The sequence below is a fragment of the Drosophila ficusphila genome, unplaced genomic scaffold (genome assembly GCF_018152265.1).
Source record: "Drosophila ficusphila isolate 14025-0441.05 unplaced genomic scaffold, ASM1815226v1 contig_106, whole genome shotgun sequence".
NCBI lineage: Eukaryota > Metazoa > Arthropoda > Insecta > Diptera > Drosophilidae > Drosophila > Drosophila ficusphila.
The window spans coordinates 12,656,597-12,669,184 of NW_025063993.1; the positions used below are offsets into that span (position 1 = coordinate 12,656,597).

Below are 12,588 nucleotides of genomic sequence, written 5' to 3' on the forward strand. Positions count from 1 at the left end.
AAAATTTTCTTAACACATGAGCATTATTAGAATATATTTAAATCTAATTTTACTTTTATTTTATTGTATCATCCCAGATTATAATTTTAAAGCCCAGAACTCATATATTAAATAAACTCATTGCTTATGAAACTCAAAATTTAAATAAATGCACTAAATTTCAAATTTAACTGGTCTAACTATTTAACAGCGCCACCTACACAGGAAATCTGATAACTTTTATTTGTTGGGTTTGTGTCATGACTAAAATAATATCAATTACAGCGCCGATAGTATCGATATATATAAATATATTGTGTAATCGTTTCTTGATCACCACTAACACAACACAAAAACAAGCGATATTATAAAAACAAAGTAAATTCTGGAAATATGAGCTCCCCAACGAGTAAGAATGTTAGCGAAACGAATGGAAACAAGCCTAAGAAGTCGGGCAAAACGAACTCAAATGCAAAAAGTGGGTCGATGGATACACGCGCCGAATTGGCGGACCTGATTAAAAAGAAGGCCGAGACATCGGTAAGACTCAACATAAACAAACCACAAACAATGTAGATTATATCACTATTTCTTCGCTCGAATGACAGGAACAACTGGCCAATTTGGAGCGACAGATCTACGCCTTCGAGGGTTCCTACTTGGAGGACACACAGCTCTGCGGAAATATCATCCGCGGATGGGAGCGCTACTTGACCTCCAACAAAGCCACCAATTCGAAGGCCGACAAGCGGAATCGCAAGTTCAAGGAGGCCGAGCGGCTCTTCTCCAAGTCCAGCATCACCTCCATGGCTATATGCAATCGTAAGTTCTTGACCATAAGGTCCTAGCTCTAAACAAGGAACGAATTTGGCTTAGAAGTGAGAGTTGGTTTGCCATCTACACGAGACTTTCTTGAATTTCTTTATTCCCCCGCATCTTAAAGGAACTTTTAATTACAGCTGAGCGTGCCAGCGAATCGGATTCCATAACAAATGAAGACTCCAGCGACAATCAGATCTCCATCAATCAGAACACAACAACGGCCCACGATGGAACAACGACAATCAAAAGCACGCCGAAGGATGAAAAAGGTAGCCCAGAACAAGTGCTAAAAAAAGTACTTATCAAAGTGATGATTAATCCGTCAAGAGCTTCAAGAAGCCGTTTTTAACCAGAAATCATTTTCGAGACATCAAATCTTCAAATGCGTTTCATACAATTAATCCTATTTTCTTTTTATTTAACAGATTCCCCTTCGCATCGGAATGAGAACACTCTTTCAGTTGGTGGAGGTGTCGGAGTGCTTGCAGGATCTGCCAGCAGTGGAGGTGCCAGCTCTGGAAACAAGGATCTTCTTGGCACACCCACTTCGATAACGAAGAGCAAACTTTCCACCAACTCCAGTGCGACGGCGAAGAAGAGCGGTCATATTAACAAAAAGATTCGACATCGATGAGTAATCCACTCTTAAGTTTTAAAATAACATTTTGTACAATAAATAAAGAGAAATCAGATTGAACACAACATTTTTACTGTTTGCTGGGAGGTTTTATTAAGGAATGGTTTATAAGGAGTATTCACGATTGCAGAATGTACAAAATTTAAAATGTGTTCATATTCAATTTTTGGCACTTGTCTTTGGTTAAAGCACTAGTCGTGCCTTTCTAATTGATTTACAGATATTGCTGTACTTTACAGTTAATAAAATTGAACAAATTCGAATCTCCTATTTAACCCTAATTGTACACACCAGGAGAACTCGGTTCCAAAGAAATAGCTCGCGGGTGCTGATTCACGGATGCGGAGTTTGAACTTCGAGATACTCTGGATTTCTGAATCGTTTCACTCATGCGATTCGGTAGTACTCTAAAAAGGAAGAGAGGAGACAATCTTTTAAATCGAGTCATAAAATATGATGAAGTGAAAACGAAAGCATGGGAAACGGTTATGAGATCTTGAGTCTTATTTACTATCATTGGCCGAGTTGATTACTTAAAGAATACTCACCTCTTTTTTAGGAGTATTAGCGTACTGCCCTTTAAAATGAACAGCCCAAATATCAAAGTACCTTGGGACCAATTAAAGTAGTCAGCCACCAGAAAAATATCTGCCCACTTTTTATTGTTTTGCACCAAGTACGAAAATATTTCCAGGCTCCAAGATAGACCCATGACGATAAAAACTCGAAAAAAGAAGATGATACTGAAATAATGGAAACAGGAAGTTAAGTTATCTGCTAAATTAAATAGGTTTCAATCTCTTGACTTATCTAAAAACCTTCTGTTAATATATAAAAGGTTAATATTGGACTCACTTCTGTTTCTCAGAGTTGTTCATCAGCTCGCCTGTTACCATTATTACTCTTTTAGCTGTGAGGATAAAAAAGATGGTGTTGAGCGTAACAAGCAACTGAATCGGTCCAAAGAAGTAGAGCAGGGCAGACCAGTCTTTAGCTGTGGGGTAAAATAAAAACTGTGAAACGGCACAATATAATCAGAAAAATAGCCGAAACCCACTGTCGATCCAACAGTGATCTTGGTGGCCCACACGAGGATTCCAATTCCAATTGTTCACGAATTCGTGAGCTAGTAGGGTGGCTCCTGTCAATATCATCGCTATTCCCCACGCGGAAAAGCTGTAGGTCCGAAAGAGATGTAGCGGCTCAGAGCGGAAGGAACTCGATCTCCATAAATTCAGGCTAACAACAGACAGCCATGAATACGCGGCCATGATGAAAAAATAGCCTATGAATGCTGGTGAATATACAAAAAACATTTGCTTTAGGAATGAAGGGGAGCCTCAGAATTTTCTACATTTGCCACAACTGTGGCAATCAAGAAATAAATCAACCAACCTGCTTCAATGCAGAAGTTATCCATAAAATTCCACAACTCGAGCAAAAAGAAGAGGTAACTCATGAAAAGGCAAAACAAGTAGCAGACAAAGCATTTCCCCTGAATATTCATCAAAGGTTTAACGATAAGATACACAGTGATGGTAAGAACGATACAAATTTGCGATGTGATGATGGCTGTGGAAAAAGGAAGTTAAATATCACTCAGAAAAATCTTTAGGTTTAACCATACCCACGGTTTGTCCAGTTTTTGAAGATTCTTCATAAAAACAGTTGAAGGGCGTTACTTTAATGAATATATTATTGTTTTCGTCCTCAAACGGAAAATGCTGCAGGCAGTAGTCTCTTTTGTCCATAAACATGTTGTCAATAAGGCGTAAAAGCGTTCCGTTCTGAAAAGGGTAATACTAATGAGTCCGGAAACTTAGGATATAAGTTATAACTGATTAACCTCGAATAAATTGTATTGATCCGCTTCCCGTCGATTGTCTAGGCAGAACATGGAATCACAGGGAAATGGAAAATGCCATTGTGCGAAAACGTCGTCTGCAAAGTGCTTCTTCACAACCGATCCGTCATTAAGGGTTACGTTTAGAAAAGGATCCAGCTCGACCTCTGTCATATCGTTTTTTAAGCACTGGCTGTCCACAAACAAATGGTCGGGAGGACAGCAAAACCTAACACAGGTTTTTACTTTACAAATACATCCTCTAATGTGAATCGCGACATTTTCTCTTTGGCCATCCGGCAAAATCCGGAAGTCATATGTTCCGGTCAAATTTGCGGGAATAATTACATCATTATAGGAATAGGATCCGTCCGAGAGCCTCTGTTCTGCCGAGAGACTTACGGTATCGAAGAAATCGCAATCAATGATCTCCGCACTCGAGCTTTGTATCATCACAAACAGAACTGTGGCCAACCAAATCCTTGGTAAACGCATTCTTTCGCAATCAAACTGAAAAGAAATAATTAAAACAATTTTTAAATTCTTATCGTTTTTTAATTTTATGGAGAAAGTATTCAAATTACCTTAGTTTTCAAAACAAAAAGACAAGTTGTGTTGCCCTTTCCTTCACGCATACAATAATTTTACTGATTATGCAACCGGATGAACTCAGCTATTTTCACAATTTTTATGAGTAATAGGAAGGAATTTAATATATATAAAGGACAAGCTTTTAAAAGGCTTTTCTACCTCCTTTTCCACTTGATTTATATAAATATATATATTAAAATATATTATTAAAGTGAATCGTATTTAGTTGTGTCGTCCGGAACAGAACAGAATTGAAAAGTTAAGCGTCTTTAAAGTTCGTGTGACTGATTCGAGATTCTCTCCCTCAGAGTTAAAGATAGTGACTGAGTGACTGAGAATTTGGCGGATTAATTGTATAGCTTTGACGTTCGTCTATTACGTCATACTCTTAATAAGATGTACATATACATATGTAAAATAAAATAAATTTAAAAATTAATTTTTTTAATTTCCATTGCAAATGATTTGAGTTATGACACTTTTGAATAGGACTTGCTTGTAATTTTTTGGAAACTTGTACAAACTAACATAAACAGTAGTTAAAAAATTAATCAATTAGTTAATTTATTCTGCGATCCTTGGAAAGCATCGAAAAATCTGACATAAACAGCTGTAAAATGTAAAAAAATTGCCAATTTAGAGCGACAGATCTACGCCTTCGAGTATTCCTACGCGACACACCCGCTTCGATAACGAAGAGCAAACTATCCACCAACTCCAGTGCGACGGCGAAGAAGAGCGGCCATATTAACAAAAAGATTTGACACCGATAAGAAATCCACTCTTAAGTTTTAAAATAACATTTTGTACAATAAATAAAGAGAATACAGATTGAACACAAAATTTGTTAGTGTTTGCTGGGATTAGTCAGTAGCACTGGATTTATTAAAAGCCCAAAATGATGACTAAGTTTGTAAGGAATGTCGACGATTGCAGAATGTACAAAATTTAAAATTTAAAATTTAGTCCTGCCCCCCAATTGATTTATAGATAATAACTTCTATACTACCGTAAATAAAATTGAATAAATTTATTTGATAATTATCATCTCCTATTCAACCCTAATTTAGACACCAGGAGAAATCGGTTCCAAAGAAATAGCTCGCGGGTGCTGATTGACGGATCCGGAGTTTGAACTTCGAGATGCTCTGGATTCCTGAATCGTTTCACTCCTGCGATTCGGTAGTACTCTAAAAAGGAAGAGAGGACAATCTGTTAGATCGAGTCATAAAATATGATGAAGTGAAAACCAAAGCATGGGAAACGGTTATGAGATCTTGAGTCTTATTTACTATCATTGGCCGAGATGATTACTTAAAGAATACTCACCTCTTTTTTAGGAGTTTTAGCGTACTGCCCTTTAAAATTAACAGCCCAAATATCAAAATGCCTTGGGACCAATTAAAGTAGTCAGCCACCAGAAAAATATCTGCCCAGTTGTTATTGTTTTGCACCAAGTACGAAAATATTTCCAGGCTCCAAGATAGACCCATGACGATAAAGACTCGAAAAAAGAAGATGAAACTGAAATATACAGGAAAGCTCTTACTTAAAGTTATCTAAAGTTATCCGGCAAATCAAAAAGGTTTCAATCTTTTCTAAAAACTTTATATTGATATATAATAGGTTAATATTGGACTCACTTCTGTTTCTCAGAGTTGTTCATTAGCTCCCCTGTCACCATTATTACTCTTTTAGCTGTGAGGATAAAAAAGATGGTGTTGAGCGTAACAAGCAACTGAATCGGTCCAAAGAAGTAGAGCAGGGCAGACCAGTCTTTAGCTGTGGGGTAAAATAAAAACTGTGAAACGGCACAATACAATCAGAAGTATAACCGAAACCCACTGTAGATCCAACAGTGATATTGGTGGCCCACACGAGGATTCCAATCTTCATTGGTCACAAATTTAAAAGCTAAAAGGGTGGCTCCTGTCAATATCATCGCTATTCCCCATGCGGAAAAGCTGTAGTTCCGAAGGAGATGTAGCGGCTCAGAGCGGAAGGAACTCGATCTCCATAAATTCAAGCTAATAACAGACAGCCATGAAAACGCGGCCATGATGAAAAAATAGCTTATGAATCCTGGTGAGTACATAAAAAACAACTTTTTTAGAATTAAAGGGATGCCTCGGAATTTTCTAGAGCTTTAATCACTTAAACCTCTAGTGGCTAATGAGGCAATTGAGAAATTATTTAGCCAACCTGCTGCAACGCAGAATTCATCCGAAAATCTCCACAACTCGAGCAACAAGAAGAGGTAACTCATAAAAAGGCAAAACAAGTAGCAGACAAAGCATTTCCCCTGAATATTCATCAAAGGTTTAACGATAAGATACACAGTGATTGTAAGAACGATACAAATTTGCGATGAGATGACGACTGTGGAAAGAGGCTGTTAAAAATTGCTAAACAAACCTTTTGGTTTAACCATACCCACGGTTTGTCCAGTTTTTGAAGATTCTTCATAAAAACAGTTAAAGGGCGTTACTTTAAGGAATTTAATATTGTTTTCGTCCTCCAAAGGAAAATGCTGCAGGCAGTAGTCTCTTTTGTCCATAAACATGTTGTCATAATGGCGTAAAAATGTTCCGTTCTGAAAAGGGTAATACTAATGAGTCTCGAAACTTAGGATATAAGTTATAACTGGATTAACCTCGAATAAATTGTACTGATCCGTTTCCTGTCGATTGTCTAGGTAGAAAATCGAGTCACAAGGAATCGGAATATCCCATTGTGCGAATACGTCGTCTGCAAAGTGCTTCTTCACAACCGATCCATCATTAAGGGTTACGTTAAGAAAAGGATCCAGCTCGACCTCTGTCATATTGTTTTTAAAGCACTGGCTGTCAACAAACAAATGGTCGGGAGGACAGCAAAACCTAATACAGGTTTTTACTTTACAGATACATCCTCTTATGTGAATCGCGACATTTTCTCTTCGGCCATCCGGCAAAATCCGGAAGTCATATGTTCCGGTCAAATTTGCGGGAATAATTACATCATTATAGGAATAGGATCCGTCCGAGAGCCTCTGTTCTGCCGAGAGACTTACGGTATCGAAGAAATCGCAATCAATGATCTCCGCACTCGAGCTTTGTATCATCACAAACAGAACTGTGGCCAACCAAATCCTTGGTAAACGCATTCTTTCGCAATAAAACTGAAAATTTAATAATAATTAAAACAATTTTTAAATTCTTATCGTTTTATAATTTTATGGAGAAAGAATTCAAATTAGCTTAGTTTCCTTCACGCATACAATAATTTTACTGATTATGCAAAACTTAGTAGCTATTTTCACAATTTTTATGAGTAATAGAAAGGAATTTAATACATATATATAAAGGACAAGCTTTTAAAAGGCTTTTCTACCTCCTTTTCCACTTGATCTATATAAATATATATATTAACATATATTATTAAAGTGAATCGTATTTAGTTGTGTCGTCCAGAATCTAACAGAATCGACCGCTCAACACAAGCGGTTTTTATGACTGATTCGAGAATTTCTCTCCCTCAGAGTTAAAGATAAAAACTTTCTATATGACTAAGAATTCGCCGGATTAAAAAACTCTTATTAAGATGTACATAAATATAAATTAAAATAAAATTAAAAATTAATTTTTTTAATTTCCATTACAAATGATTTCACTTATGACACTTTTGAATAGGACTTGCTTGTAATTTTTTTTCGAAACTTGTACAAACTAACTTAACCAGTATGTATTTAAAAAATTAATCAATTAGTTAATTAATTTTGCGATCCATGGAAAATTTCGAAAAAATCTGACAGAAACAGCTGTAAAAAAAATCGACCTTCACCGACTAAAAAAGTTTAAGCGCAGATTGTTTCAGAAATCTTTTCCAAACTGTTGAGAGGTTTGAAATAGGGCACGATTTTAGTTTCCGGGGCGCTAAGATTTGAGGACATATTTCTCCCCTGAAATAGTGTTACATTTAACCAAATTAGATAAATGGCCTCACTAATCCGAAAAAAACAATGTTGCACAACGCCCATTTTGGCCAAGTGACGTGTGTTCTAGTTCTTTAAGCTAGTTCGTAGGAACCGGAACCAGCACAAATGAACTGACTTTACGTTTACGAGATATTTTTCTCTGTCGGCAAATCTGTGTTTGCCATAAAAATTGTTTTGAAAGACAATCTAGCGAGGGGCAAACGAAGCACGCCGGCAGAGCGAGGTTACCCGGAAGTCGCGCAGTCGAGATCACCACCTGCACAACCCACAATGGCTAGCAGCACCACCAAAGCAAGAACCACGGTGGCTCAGCCACAACTCCGAGCAATTTGTTTATGTCTGCTAATCGCCAGCTGCTACGTGTCGCACTCGCAAGCGGACGAGCACAATCACAAGGTGAGTTTGGGGCTATATATAATCAACCTATATCTCTCATATGCATATATATGTTTCTGGATAGTACAATGACCGGGAGGAGGTGGTCCTTTGGATGAACACTGTGGGTCCGTACCACAATCGACAGGAGACCTACGCCTACTTTTCCCTGCCCTTCTGCAGTGGCCAAAAGTCTTCGATTTCGCACTACCACGAGACCCTGAGTGAAGCCCTTCAGGGCGTGGAACTAGAGTTTAGTGGCTATGAAATGGAGTTCAAGAACGATGCCCCCAAATCGGTCATATGCATGGTCACCTTGCAGGAGGAGAGCGCCAAAGCTTTCATCTACGCCGTGAAGAACGAATACTGGTACCAGATGTACATCGATGGGCTGCCCATCTGGGGAAAAGTCGGTGAGCGGGACGAACGAGATGGAAAATACTACATCTTCACGCACAAGAAATTCGACATTGGCTACAATGGCCAGCAAATCGTGGACATCACCCTGACCACCGATGCTCGAGAGGAACTCAAGCCGGGATCGCACATCAACTTCTCCTACGAGGTCAACTGGAAGCCCAGCAAGGTGGAGTTCAAGAACCGATTCGACAAATACCTGGACCCCAACTTCTTCCAGCACAGGGTGCGTATTAAATATGGCAGAAAGTGCTAATCAGTACAATGATGTAGGTGTCAATAATGAATCACACCGTATTGCAACAGAATGTGACAATACACAACTGAACTTTAGCCACTTTTCCACTACTACTTCTTAAGTAAATCTCGCTTAATGACCTTTCAAGTTTTAAGATCAGACCTGTATGTCAGAGAGCATCGAAATTTGGTTGGCTAATACCTGAATAGTCAGTTTAAAAATTTAAACATTTATAGTAAAAGAGAGAGCACGCAGATCTTACGAATTGCCCTATCTAACGACTCATTTTAAAATGTAAATCCTTTTCAGATCCACTGGTTCAGCATCTTCAACAGTTTTATGATGGTCATCTTCCTGGTTGGTCTCGTATCCATGATCTTGATGCGAACTCTGCGCAAGGATTACGCTCGGTACAGCAAGGACGAGGAGGTGGACGATATGGAGCGAGATTTGGGCGATGAGTACGGATGGAAACAGGTTCACGGTGATGTTTTCCGTTCGCCACCAAATACGCTGCTCTTTTCGGCTCTGGTCGGAGCTGGTTACCAATTGATTTCGGTGGTCTTTTGTGTGATCATGTTCGCCATTGTTGGAGAACTGTACACAGAACGCGGCTCAATGTTGTCCACGGCTATATTTGTGTACGCTGCCACTTCTCCGATCAATGGATACTTTGGAGGATCGCTCTATGCCCGATTGGGTGGGCGAATGTGGATCCGTCAGATGCTGGTGTCCGCTTTTACGGTTCCAGTGGCTGTTTGTGGCACAGCTTTCTTGATCAATTTTATTGCCATCGGTTATCACGCCTCGAGAGCCATTCCCTTTGGCACCATGGTAGCCGTCACCTGCATCTGCTTATTTGTGATCCTGCCTCTGACTTTGGTGGGTACAGTGGTGGGCCGCAATCTGGATGGCCAGCCGGACTTCCCTTGCCGAGTAAACGCAGTGCCACGACCTATTCCCGAAAAGAAGTGGTACATGGAGCCGCTGATTATCGTACTTCTCGGCGGTGTCCTGCCCTTTGGATCCATCTTCATTGAGATGTAAGTACTTATTCTTAAACTATAAGTTCTTTTTATGTAGTGGAGAGTATTTTCTAAATACTAAAAAAAATGTTGCCCAGTAAGTACTCTTATCTGAAAGTTAACCCTATAATGGCTCATTGAGTCATCATTCTCAAATTGATAAGACTAGTTGTTTAAAAATTTATTTTATATATTCATTTTTATCTTCCCTGCAGGTACTTCATCTTTACCTCTTTCTGGGCGTACAAGATCTACTATGTCTATGGCTTTATGTTGCTGGTGTTCAGTATCCTGACTGTGGTGACGGTGTGTGTAACCATTGTGTGCACATACTTCCTGCTAAATGCGGAGGACTACCGATGGCAATGGACGAGTTTCATGGCTGCGGGCTCTACGTCAATTTACGTTTATGCCTACTCATTTTATTACTTCTTCTTTAAAACCAAGTAAGTGTCCTTTTTGTAAAAACTTTACAATAATTATTTATATCTCATTTTTTTTCTTTCAGAATGTTTGGTCTGTTCCAAACGGCCTTCTACTTTGGTTACATGGCCCTCTTTAGCGGCGCCTTGGGAATTATTTGTGGCACCGTCGGCTATGTGGGCACGAATCTCTTCGTGCGCAAAATCTATTCCAATGTGAAAATAGACTAAGAGCGACTCAATTCGCCGCACCCCGCCCCCAGATCTGTATATCATCCTAATCGATTTACACTTGTATTTATTGAGTAGAGTTTTAGTTCTGTGTGTTAACTTTTGCTCCAGTTAGCTCTCCTCACTCCGTATCTTTGAGTTTCTCACTTCTCATGTTGGTGTGAAAATGAATGCCAGTCCAATGTATTCGCACCAAAGATTAAATATTCAGTTTAACAATGTATGTATACCCAAGGCACATATTTTTCAAAAATATTGCTTTTCGGAATTATAGGACAGTTATGTTAAAAAAGATCTTTGAATCAAAAACTACATAAAGATTTCATTGTAATTTGAAAGCTCAGTTGGTTGCATTTACGTTCTTATAGATATAAGGATAAATTATTAATCTTTTCTGTTTGAATTGGAATCTCCATTTCAGAAAATAACCATTCATAAAAAACCTAAATTGGCATTTTTTCTTTTCTGTACTTAATTTTTACAACAATCTTTATGTTAATTGGATTATCACAACAAAATTTAAATATCAAAAAAGGTCATATTTGAAAACAACATTTTTAAATTCCGAAAAGAACTTTTTGCATTATATGTGCATTTGCGTTTGCGTATGCTTGCATACCGTATACAATATTATTTTGATAAAAATTGTTTGCCTAGAAAACTTATCAATCTATGCAATTGCAACAAATGTGACTTGAACTTGTTTGCGCCAATTACGTTTATGTACGATGCAAGAAATGTGCTGATTAGCAATAGTCGATAATCTAATAATAAATTCAATATATAAAACCACTACAAATGTTTATTGCTTTGATGTCCTCTCCATTTCATTTCGATCATAATCAAACATCAATATTGTTAAGACTTGATCGATTCTTGATCAGCTCAATAGCATTGACCCTCAAATTGTTTTTTAATGTTTGGGAGGCAAACCACTCAAGCGGTTTTCCTTTACGATTTTTTTCATTTAATTGTTTCGGAAAGCTTATCTGCTCATTTATTAGGGGACCAATTGCCGGTTTGCACATTCTTAATGTTGTTTGCTTAAGTCAAACAGTGCCAAAAAAAAAGGGGGACGGATCAAGTACTTTGGGATTATTCCATGACAACAGAAGTGATAAAGCTTTCTTCGATTCTTATACTTAGTGATAGGTTTATAGAGGACTTACGTACTTGAATACGTATATAACGTTATAAGATTAAAATATTTACGAAAAGACGATAAAGACCGATATGTAATTTCCGGTTAAAAAATATTTGATTATAATTTGTTACCTATTATTTTTCTTGTTTGAAAATCATATACAAGTTTAGAACAGAAGTTCTCCTATGGTATTTAAAGAATTTAGATCAGTCCAAAATCTAGTCTTCTCCGGCTAGCTAAAACACAAGTGGCCCAATGCCACAAGTTTTCAAGAGAATGGCGCTCGTTTGGAAGTGGACACTTACAGATTGGACGAGTGACGCTAGTGACGCGTATTCTCGGGGGCTTCGTCTTGTCAATGAAATTCTTAGATAAGTCGGAAATGTCGTAGAACCTTTTACTTGATTCCTCTGGGCAGTGAAACCTGATTCGGAACATATTGATTTCGTAATTTATGCTAATTCTGGCTCATGGGGAGTTCAACGGCGCTCGAAAGAAGGTCTCTAGAATTCTCTTTTCCTTTCGAAAGGCGATGAAAGTATTTACTTTCAGTGATCAAAATGTCTTCGTGTTATTTTGATGGCTAGCGCCCACATTTATTAACATAAATTGTAAGATTTAATCGCAGTTTACGACTTGATTGACATTGATGCATTTTCGAAGTCTTCACCGATGATTGTTTGCTCAAGAACCCTGCTGACCCAGTTAAAAGGGCTTGGTTGCAGCCTAATGATGTTCGACTATTATTTTCTTGCATAAATTATCATAAACGTCAGCGATAGACCGGGTTATGGCATTTTTCCATTTGATCTGTTTAACATTTCCCTTTCAATTGTGGGCCGAGAACAGTTAGAAAAATGCGGGAAATGTGTTGTGAGTTCGATCTTG

The 12,588-nt window shown here is 38.1% G+C and overlaps 4 protein-coding genes across 4 annotated transcripts; 2 read left to right on the top strand and 2 right to left on the bottom strand.

Annotated features, from left to right (window-relative positions):
- Positions 1 to 317: 317 nt before the first annotated feature.
- LOC108089691 (chromatin modification-related protein MEAF6) lies at positions 318 to 1,503 on the top strand. The gene is made up of 4 exons (XM_017188038.2): positions 318 to 519; positions 588 to 801; positions 939 to 1,070; positions 1,227 to 1,503. The coding sequence occupies exons 1-4, from the start codon at positions 373 to 375 to the stop codon at positions 1,433 to 1,435; spliced, it is 702 nt and encodes a 233-aa protein (XP_017043527.1). The 5' UTR covers positions 318 to 372; the 3' UTR covers positions 1,436 to 1,503.
- A 212-nt stretch (positions 1,504 to 1,715) lies between these two features.
- Positions 1,716 to 3,776, bottom strand: LOC108089682 (G-protein coupled receptor Mth-like). The gene is made up of 6 exons (XM_043208932.1): positions 3,285 to 3,776; positions 3,066 to 3,225; positions 2,496 to 2,732; positions 2,294 to 2,432; positions 1,987 to 2,181; positions 1,716 to 1,845 (listed from the first exon to the last, which is right to left on the bottom strand). The coding sequence occupies exons 1-6, from the start codon at positions 3,774 to 3,776 to the stop codon at positions 1,716 to 1,718; spliced, it is 1,353 nt and encodes a 450-aa protein (XP_043064867.1).
- Positions 3,777 to 5,197: 1,421 nt separating this feature from the next.
- LOC108089683 (G-protein coupled receptor Mth-like) lies at positions 5,198 to 7,017 on the bottom strand. The gene is made up of 6 exons (XM_017188031.2): positions 6,526 to 7,017; positions 6,306 to 6,465; positions 6,075 to 6,251; positions 5,718 to 5,954; positions 5,516 to 5,654; positions 5,198 to 5,396 (listed from the first exon to the last, which is right to left on the bottom strand). Exons 1-6 carry the CDS (start codon positions 7,015 to 7,017, stop codon positions 5,198 to 5,200), a joined length of 1,404 nt encoding a protein of 467 aa, XP_017043520.2.
- A 912-nt stretch (positions 7,018 to 7,929) lies between these two features.
- Positions 7,930 to 11,348, top strand: LOC108089757 (transmembrane 9 superfamily member 3). Its single transcript, XM_017188146.1, has 5 exons — positions 7,930 to 8,244; positions 8,309 to 8,866; positions 9,188 to 9,921; positions 10,119 to 10,349; positions 10,412 to 11,348. Exons 1-5 carry the CDS (start codon positions 8,119 to 8,121, stop codon positions 10,554 to 10,556), a joined length of 1,794 nt encoding a protein of 597 aa, XP_017043635.1. The 5' UTR covers positions 7,930 to 8,118; the 3' UTR covers positions 10,557 to 11,348.
- Positions 11,349 to 12,588: the final 1,240 nt, after the last annotated feature.

Excerpts from the sequence above, each read along its gene's own strand:
- LOC108089691 (XM_017188038.2), top strand. The coding sequence starts at position 373 with ATGAGCTCCCCAACGAGTAAGAATGTTAGCGAAACGAATGGAAACAAG. Across the intron at positions 520-587 it reads AAAAGAAGGCCGAGACATCG|GAACAACTGGCCAATTTGGA; the intron begins GTAAGACTCAAC and ends CTCGAATGACAG. Across the intron at positions 802-938 it reads CTCCATGGCTATATGCAATC|CTGAGCGTGCCAGCGAATCG; the intron begins GTAAGTTCTTGA and ends TTTTAATTACAG.
- LOC108089682 (XM_043208932.1), bottom strand. The coding sequence starts at position 3,776 with ATGCGTTTACCAAGGATTTGGTTGGCCACAGTTCTGTTTGTGATGATA. Across the intron at positions 2,733-3,065 it reads AAAAACTGGACAAACCGTGG|CATTCATAGGCTATTTTTTC; the intron begins GTATGGTTAAAC and ends TATATTCACCAG. Across the intron at positions 2,433-2,495 it reads AGATCACTGTTGGATCGACA|CTAAAGACTGGTCTGCCCTG; the intron begins GTGGGTTTCGGC and ends TTTACCCCACAG.
- LOC108089683 (XM_017188031.2), bottom strand. The coding sequence starts at position 7,017 with ATGCGTTTACCAAGGATTTGGTTGGCCACAGTTCTGTTTGTGATGATA. Across the intron at positions 6,466-6,525 it reads ATCAGTACAATTTATTCGAG|AACGGAACATTTTTACGCCA; the intron begins GTTAATCCAGTT and ends TACCCTTTTCAG. Across the intron at positions 6,252-6,305 it reads AAAAACTGGACAAACCGTGG|TCGTCATCTCATCGCAAATT; the intron begins GTATGGTTAAAC and ends CTCTTTCCACAG.
- LOC108089757 (XM_017188146.1), top strand. The coding sequence starts at position 8,119 with ATGGCTAGCAGCACCACCAAAGCAAGAACCACGGTGGCTCAGCCACAA. Across the intron at positions 8,245-8,308 it reads CGGACGAGCACAATCACAAG|TACAATGACCGGGAGGAGGT; the intron begins GTGAGTTTGGGG and ends GTTTCTGGATAG. Across the intron at positions 10,350-10,411 it reads TACTTCTTCTTTAAAACCAA|AATGTTTGGTCTGTTCCAAA; the intron begins GTAAGTGTCCTT and ends TTTTTCTTTCAG.